The 8,453-nt window shown below is 53.4% G+C and overlaps 1 protein-coding gene across 3 annotated transcripts in view; it reads right to left on the bottom strand.

Annotated features, from left to right (window-relative positions):
- Positions 1–1,876: 1,876 nt before the first annotated feature.
- Positions 1,877–8,453, bottom strand: part of REN (renin) — a 7,619-nt gene continuing 1,042 nt past the window's right edge. The window contains exons 2-9 of one of the 3 annotated variants that reach the window (XM_019649624.1): positions 8,045–8,168; positions 7,188–7,306; positions 6,095–6,291; positions 4,374–4,382; positions 3,762–3,881; positions 3,216–3,360; positions 2,844–2,942; positions 1,877–2,217 (exon numbers count right to left, since the gene is read on the bottom strand). In XM_019649624.1, coding sequence (XP_019505169.1) covers positions 2,056–2,217; positions 2,844–2,942; positions 3,216–3,360; positions 3,762–3,881; positions 4,374–4,382; positions 6,095–6,291; positions 7,188–7,306; positions 8,045–8,168 — 975 coding nt within the window. In that variant the 3' untranslated portion in view covers positions 1,877–2,055. Of the gene's footprint in view, positions 2,243–2,843; positions 2,943–3,215; positions 3,361–3,761; positions 3,882–4,373; positions 4,383–6,094; positions 6,292–7,187; positions 7,307–8,044; positions 8,169–8,453 lie in introns of all 3 variants that reach the window. The other 2 variants (XM_019649626.1, XM_019649625.1) reach the window with 2 other exon arrangements.

Here is an 8,453-nt window from a genome sequence, read left to right on the forward strand (position 1 = left end):
AGCCACATGTGACTATACAGCACTTTAATTTATTTATTTATTTATTTATTAGTTGAGCCATCCTGCCACCTGTTGGCAGCTCAGCTCGGGCTGGGGATTGAACCGGCGACCCTGTTGCTCAGAGCTCGCACTCTTTTTTTTTTTAATATTTTATTGGGGACTTGGGGGAGGGGAACAGCGTTGGGGAGTCGGGGGAAGGGGAACAGACAAGTTGCTGTTGTTTTGTTCTTCGGTCTAGTTGTGGAGGATGTTGCTTCACTGGCCCAAGCTGGCACCATCATTGCGCTTTTCCCGGGTGAGGCAGATCAGTCGCCGGCCTCTGGACGGCCACTCACGGTGGCTGCTGGCCGCTCACTCTGGCTGCCGGCTACACATGGTAGCTCACTCTGGCTGCCGGCTACACATGGTAGCTTATGGCAGCCCACTGCAGCAGGGGACTGCAGCCTAGGCTGTCTCTGGTGACCCACGGCAGCCCAGCCCCAGATCAAGATGTTGTTCAGCATCTTAGCTGTAGAGGGCAGTGTCACTGGCCCTCAAATGTGGGATCCGAACCGGGGCCCTCTGGTGTCCCAAGCCAGTTCTTAACCATTGCGCCACTCGGCCGGCCCAGAGCTTGCACTCTTGAGTGAGCTCTTAACCAACTGAGCCACTCGGCTGGCCCAGACTATACAACACTTTAAATATGGCTAGTATGACAATTTAATTTTAATATAAATAGCCATATGTGGCTGTCATATTGGCTAGTGTAGGAGATGATGGGGGGCTGGCTACTTAAGGTCATGGAGCCCCAGGATGTGGAGCTGGAAAGGGCAGTGACTCAGACTCTTCCTTTTTGCAGTATGGAAATAAAACCAGGCAGGCAAACAAACTCAGAGAATCCTGCTCTTGGCTCTGCAGAGGGATGCTGCCCATGCGGGAATGCTGCCCTAGAGGAGCCCTGTGATCCCACACAATCCCAAGAGGCTGCCATTCTAGAGATGTGAGGTTTGCAGGGACCTGGTTAGGCCACTCAGTGCTTCACCCTTTTTGGTCAAAAGAGGGATGTGCAACAGGTAGCAGGATGGCTCAGCTTTAAAAAAAAAAAAAAAAGAGGTGTGTGCAGCTACCATGAAGAGGGACAGTAGCAGTGGCTTCAGGTGGATGCTGCCTCTCAGCGCCCGACCTGCACATCCCCTGCAGACAGCCCAAGGGGTAGAAGTGGGAGAAAACTTCAGCCTGCCCTGAATCTGTGAGATGGAGAGGGCAGTGTGTGCTTGGGAATGTGGCCCCATGCCAGGGTGTTGGGGGCTTTCCCTATGGAGATGTACCTGCGTGTGGGAAGGTGGAAAGCCCCTAGGGCCTGAGTCAGATGGGCTGGCTTCCAGTCTTGATTTTCCACACTCTGCTGAGCAATCTCAGCCAAATGCTTTCCATTCTCTGATACTCGGTTTCCCCACATGTAAAAAGGGAGTATCAGTCAGATCGTTAGTGTTCTATGTTTTTAGGTGATGATGCCTTGGGCTGCAGTGTAAGTGGCTTGGTGGGGTCAGGGGCTGGGGGCCTGCAGTGCAGGAGAGGCAGGCCTGGCTAGCTCAGAGTGCAGAGCCTGAGCTTGGGGCTGGCTTCCATGAACTGGGAGCATCTTTCTGACCCGCAGCCTACTGTCTTAGCATTAGCCTTGGTCCCTGAGGGGTTGTGGGGGCAAGGGGCTGGCTCTCTGCAAACTTCCCACCAAAGAATGTGTAAACAACTCCACTGGAGCCCTTTAGACATTGGGTGAGTGTGTGTTACTTTGTGCTGCATGTTGGCATCCTGTGTGCATATGATCACGTGGCTGCCCCGCCCTCTGTTTCAAACCCTAGTGGACCCAGGAGCAACAGGGCGGTGAACATGAAGTCTTTATTTTGTTTGTCCTCAAAGCAGGGACGAGCTGGTGCCGGGGAAGGGCAAGTGTCCAGGAGGAGCTTCATGCCCTGTGCCCCCACATGAGGACATAGACACAGGCAGGGGCGTTCCCAGAGAGGGCTCCAGCTCTGGGCTAGGGCTGTGGGTGGGCCGTCTGGGCAGCAGAGGGCCTCAGTGGGCCAAGGCAAAGCCGATGCGATTGTTACGCCGATCAAACTCCGTGTAGAACTTGCGAATGAAGCTGGCGCCTAGGACCCAGACAGGCCCAGTGGGCGGTGGGACATCCAGACCGTGGAGGGCCAGTGTGCACAGGTCATCGTTACTGTAGGGGTCCTGGCAGGAAACACAAGGGTTTCCCCTATGCCCAACATGTGACCATTCTGCCCTCACCTTGCCTGACTCCAGCTGTTCTCCTCAGCAACTTCCCTCCTCCTCTCCCCCATTCACACTGCACTGTGGTTGCATCCTGGCCCTTTCAGCCCAGCGTGGATTGCACGCATCCTAGATGCAGGCACTGTGCTAGACACTGAGCACGCAATGCAGCAGGCACAGCTTACTGTCAGCAGAGCTTCTGATCCTAGGCAAGTTATTTAACATCTCTAACTCTATTGAGTATAAAAGGGGGATAAGAATACAGGAGCATAGCATTACTGGAAGCATTTGATGAGAAAATGGAAAGAAGGAACCTAGCACAGCGATTCCTAAACTTGGCTGCACATTAGAATCACCTGGGGAGTTTTGAAAACATGGATGCCCAAGTGCCACCCCCAGAAGTTCTGGCTTAATAGGTAGGGGATGCGGTTTGTGATTGGGATTCTTAAAAGCTCCCAGGTGACGCTTAACAGCCAAGTTTGAGAACTGCTAGCCTAGTATGTAATCTGTCACAATGACTTATTCCTTTTTGAGGGCCCCTGCCCCACTCTTCCTGCCTGTTTCCAAGGGGCAGACGGGAGCCTCACCTGTAATACGTAGTCCGCACTGGTGAGTGTGTAGGCTTTGCCTCCGAGGTGGAAGGAGATGTCAGGAAGTGTGGGCACCTGGTTACAGTTCACGACATACTGGGGGAGGATAAAGGGAGCCCCTTTCAGTTGTGGGAGGTCTCCTAACAGAGACAGCCCTGTGCTTGTGACCTAACTGTTCCCTCACCCCCCCCCGCCACCCACCCACACACACACCCAGGGGGACCCAGCCACACGTGAAGAGAGTGTGAGAGGTGAGGAGCTGAAGGTCTGAATTGGCTTCATTTGGGACCTAATGCTGCCTGGGGTGATTTGGGGGCCCGGACCAGGTGGCACTCCCACAACCCTGGCACCACCCCTCCAGCTTCTTACTTCATCTGTGCTCAGCTCCTTGGCCCCCAGGGTCTCCATGAGCAGCCTCAGGGAGCTGGTGGGACCTGAGATGTAGGAGGCGCCGGTATCCACCACCACCATGCAGCCCTCCTCACAGAGCAAGGTGGTCGACCTCACGGACACCCTAGGAGAGGCCACAGTCAGACAGACAGACAGACAGGGCCTGATGGGGCACCACCAGGCTGCACAGCTTTTCTGAGTAAGGGTGGGTGATGGGAGGCCATGCTGGTGGTCCAGTGATGCAGTGATGGGTGGGTAAAGCAGGTGGTAGAGGAAGAACGGTGCTGCTCCCTCCCTTAGCATGTGCTTAGTAACCCTCCACCTCCTCTCAGCAAGCCCCCCTCCCCTCTGTCCCTCACATCTCTGTACCCTATCCCTGGACAGCAGGCAGAGAACAAATGTAGGCTGTGCCTTAAGAAGTGGCTGCATTGGAGAGAGGGAAGAATGGTAACCTTGCCCCTTCCCCACCCCACTCCCAGCAGCAGCAGCATTTTGGGAAAGTGGAGAGGGTTGAGGATTTCTGACCCTTTCATCTTGATCTGCCAGGAGCCAGTCTTGCTGATGCTCACGTAGTGGAAATTGCCTTGGTAATACTGGGGGTCGCTGCCTCCCAGCACAATCTCTCCCCCCAGCAAGTGGGAATTCCTAAAGGAAAGATCAGAGGCTCTTGGAGACACAGAGACCCCAGAAACAAGGGAAGTTGGGCCCCATTGCAGGGTGGGGCCGAGGAAGGCTGGGAAGCTGCAGTATATGCCACTTCTCCACCTTTCTTGCCCTTCCCCCAGCCCAACCAGCAGCGGTTCCAGGATAGTCCAGCTGCACCCAGTAAAGCACTTCCAGTGAGGTCACAGAGAAGGAACTGGCAGCAGGACAGCCAGTAAAATGCAAACAAGATGCAAATTGGCCCCACCCTCACTTGTGTTTGGGTTGCTGTGGGTTAAGCAGGTGCGTGGGACTCTAGGGAGCTGCTGGGTGGGGATAGGCAGGAGGCATGAGGACAGCAGGAAGGAGGGGCGGAGCACATCAGCGTCCAGCGGAGCCTGGGCCTGGGAGGTGAGTTGTGGGTGGGTGGTGGGTGTGATTCTGGGCCAGGTGCTCTGGAGAGTCAGGGCCATGTGCGGGGTTTCATCTCCTTACTTGGAATTTCTGCAGAGAAAGAGACACAGCAGGAAGGAAGCCTTTGTTTCAGGAGAGCCTCACCAGCCAGGGGGGTATTTTGCACTCTTTACCCCTCAGGCAGTGGAGTCAACAAAAGATGAAGTCACTTGCCTAAAGTCACCTAGGCAGTGAGTGGGGTGCCTGGGGGACTGGAACCAGGGCTCCTGGGACCCAGTCTGAAGCTGATCCCCATTGACTTCCTCTCCTCTATGGTGCATAGAACCTTCCACGGCTCAGGGCCTACCTTAGGGCTGGTTTCCAGTGTGTGTGTGTGTGTGTGTGTGTGTGTGTGTGTGTGTGTGTGTGTTTGTATGATGGGGTTTCCAGCATTCCGAACAGGAGGCATGTGCACATGCACACGTGTGCACAGGTGTGTAGCTATGCACATGGGATTTGTGCAAGTGCGATTAATTGCATTTTTACAAATCCAGTATGCATGTGCATGTGCTAGCACAATTTCCCTCTGCCCCAAGCCCAACACTTCAGGATTTCTCTGAATTTCCGCTCCATCAGCAAAGCCCGCCTTTGTCCTAGTACTGGATCCGCCTCCCTTCCATGGCCTCCAGGCTCCTGTGTTCTCCATTATCATCTCTTTTTCCACATTTTCAATTCCTCACTTTCCATTGCCTTCCCTCCACCTGCAAGCATTCTCAGGCATCCTCCAGCATTTACAAATACCCATCCTTCTTTTCTCTGTTGTTCTCTTCATCTCTGCCTGCTGCACCCCCACCCGACATTCCCTTCCCTTCATCTGCCTTTCACTTTCTGACACCCATACTCACCTCTTAATTGCTGTCTGGCCTTACTCCACCTCTAAACCAGCTCTTCCCAAGACTGACCTGGCTGCGCAGAGCCAATCGGTGGCTTTTCTCAGTGCCTCCCTTTCTCTCACTAAACCAGACACTCCTCCGTTTTACCTCTGAGATTTCCCTGGAGTCTGACCCTCCCCTCCATCCTCACTGCCACTGGCCTCATGTTCTTACCCTCATGATCCTTGTTTCCAGCTCATACCATCTTTCTAAACCTAACAGTTTCCTCAAGGCTGGCTGAATTGTACATAAACGCAGCCTAGAGTTGAAAAGCCCCTATGGTTTCAGCCCTGTACTCGCTTCTGTTGTTCACCACGTTGTCATATTTCTTGTCCTCCCTGCCAGACTGTACGCTCTGTAAGGGCAGGACTCTGTCTTGTAAATTATGTTCATGGTTGTACCTGGCACACCTCTCACAGTGCTTGGCACATGGTGCCCCATATTTGCTGAATCAACAAATAAGCACATAAATGAAGGAATTAATGAAGGAATAATATCAGCTGTCTCTGTGTGAGAGGAGCCCTGAGCCCTCACAGGGAAGGTCTCCAGGTCACAGCAATGCCTTCCACCCACATTCTCCTCTTGTTCTAGAATAGTGCTAACAGAACTTTCTGCAATGATGGAAATGTTCTGTGTCTCTACTACTAATATGGTAGCTACTAGCCATTGTGGCTGCTGAACACTTGAAATGCAGGCAGTGTGACTAAGGAATTGAATGCCTAATTTTATTTAATTACAATTTAAGTGGTAGCTTCCACACTGGGTAGTGCAGCTCTGGCTATGGATTCAATACCACCTAATCATGAACACATCAAAATCCTGGTCCAAACTCTCTCAGCTCTCCTGCCTTTTTCCCCTCCCCTGACGCGGCCCCTGGATTCCCAGGCTCACCTGCTGTAGTAGACAGAGAAGACATCCTCCTTTAGCACTCTCTGGGAGAGGATGTGGTCAAAGACGGGGGTGACCCCACCAACGGCCTGCGCAGGGAAGCCCATGCCCAGAACCCCATCAAACTTGGCCAGCATGAAGGGTATCAGGGGCAGCTCCGTGACCTCTCCGAACGTCTGTGTCACCGTGATTCCGCCCACCTGTGAGGGGAAGGACCAGAGGAAACCAAGCCCACTGCCCACCCCTGGCCAGGGTCTAGTCTGGGCTTCTACAATGGGGGCCCCAGGGATGCGTATGCAATTTGGGATAAGACCATTTCATCAAACCCCACACATATCCTCTCTCCTAATAAGCATCTAGGCTGTGGGGTCCAAGAGAACTGGGGTTGCCCGGTGACTGAAAAGGGAAGAGACTGAGAAGGTGGTACTGCCAAGCCGTAATAGAAACGATGCCTCCCCAGCGGCCCAGCTTCCACTCTGGCAAGACGTGGTCTCCGTCCTCTACCCCCATTATGGGTTCCACGTTTCTTCAGCACAGCCAGACCTGCCCTTTGTACTCCTTTTCCAACTGATTTCATAGACAAAGAGAGGGGTAAGGGCTCATACTGATCTCCTCTCAGGTTCCATGAGTAGCTCTCCCCTAACTCTGATAGAGCAAGGGCTGGAGAAACCCTAGACGGGGGAAGAGAACAGGCCAAATGGAAAAGAAAACCAGGCACTGACCCTAATCCTAAACTCTAAGTTTAATTATGACCTTAAAACCGATGCCTGACCCTAAAGCTAACCCTGACCACAATGTCGACAATACCGCTGATCCTGACTTGGACCAATTTCCGTCTAGGATCTGGTGAAGAGCCTAGTCAGAGCTGGCTGACCTCAGGCAGGTTACTCGACTGGAGGCCTGTGAGTTAGATGCAAAAACTTCTGGAAATCACCCAGTGTTGAGCCAGGAGCTCAGATTTGCACTGTCCGGTGGCAGAGCCTGTCGTCAGGCCCCAAGGTGGGCTAGGTGGCACCTTCCCCAGGTGTGGGCCCTACAGTGGCAGGAGAGGTCTGGGGACAAGAGGTTTGGGGACACGTGGGGCAGTACCACTTACAGTCACCATGTCCTGGCTCAGGAAGCCTTTGACCTTCCCGGATCCATAGTGGATGGTGAATTCCGTCCCGTTCTCCATGTAACTGGAGGTCTCTGACGAGTCGTAGAGGCTGTGGATCTCTGCCAGAGGGACACAGGCTCAGGCTGTTTAAGAGAGGCAGGTGCATGGGGGGCGGGGGTGGCCTGTGTGGTGGAGGACTTAGGTGCAGGGATGGATGGGGTGGCCCTGAGGTCAGTCAGAGGCTTGGAAAAACATGTTTCATCAGTCAAAAACTGTTTCTGGGGGCCGGCCGAGTGGCTCAATTGGTTAAGAGCTCGCTCAAGAGTTTGAGCTCTGAGCAACAGCGGTTCAAGGCCCAGCCTGAGCTGAGCAGCTGCTAAGCTGCCAATAGGTAGCAGGATGGCTCAGCTAAAAAAAAACAAAAACAAAACTGTTTCTGGGGTCCCTGTTACGTGCCCATATCTCTGAGAATTTTGTCTCAATACCAAGAAGTTTTGAAACATTTTTAAGTCATTTCTAACACAGGTGGGGAGAAGATTCTCGTCACAGTAAGCACTCAATAGAGGTTGTTGACTAAGGATAGGGATGGAAGAGCCCAAATACCTGGAGGGTCTGAGAATTCAGCCCTCTCTCAATCTCAGGAAGGGTGAGAAATGGCCTTCTGGGTGGGCTGGAGGCCCCTGCAGCTTGCTGTTTTACCTCGACGGCCATATCAGGAAAATGGGGGACATTTCCCTCTCTCCTCTCAGGGGCAATTGCAAAGGGGCAGAGGAGGGATTTGGCTGGCATGAGGCAGGACTACCCCAGCATGCTGGGCAGGGGACTTGGGGAGAGGCACCACGGGTCCTGAGGCTCACCACAGGCTGTGTAGAGAGGGCTGCACTTGGTGGAGGGCACCCAGAGGTTGGCTGATCCCGTGTCAAAGATGACTTTGAAGGTCTGGGGTGGGGTGCCAATGCCAATCTCGCCATAGTACTGGGTCTGTACAGGTGAAAGAAAGGGGCAACTGGTGGGTCTTCAGGAGCCTTGGGCCTTGGGGTCTCACCTGATACCAGCCGTAGCACTTGGGATGAGATTAGGCAGATTATCATACAGCCTCTGTGGGTTTCCATTTTCCAGCAGGGCCCCAGGTGGGAAGCTTAGCACTGTCTTAATGACTTCCAAAGGAGTGAGACAAGAAGGCAAAATAAAAATACTGAAAATGAGGGGCCAGCCGAGTGGCTCGTTGGTTAAGAGTTGGCTTGGGAGTGCAAGCTCTGAGCAGCA

Source organism: Hipposideros armiger, unplaced genomic scaffold (genome assembly GCF_001890085.2).
Source record: "Hipposideros armiger isolate ML-2016 unplaced genomic scaffold, ASM189008v1 scaffold_134, whole genome shotgun sequence".
NCBI classification, from domain to species: Eukaryota; Metazoa; Chordata; class Mammalia; order Chiroptera; family Hipposideridae; genus Hipposideros; species Hipposideros armiger.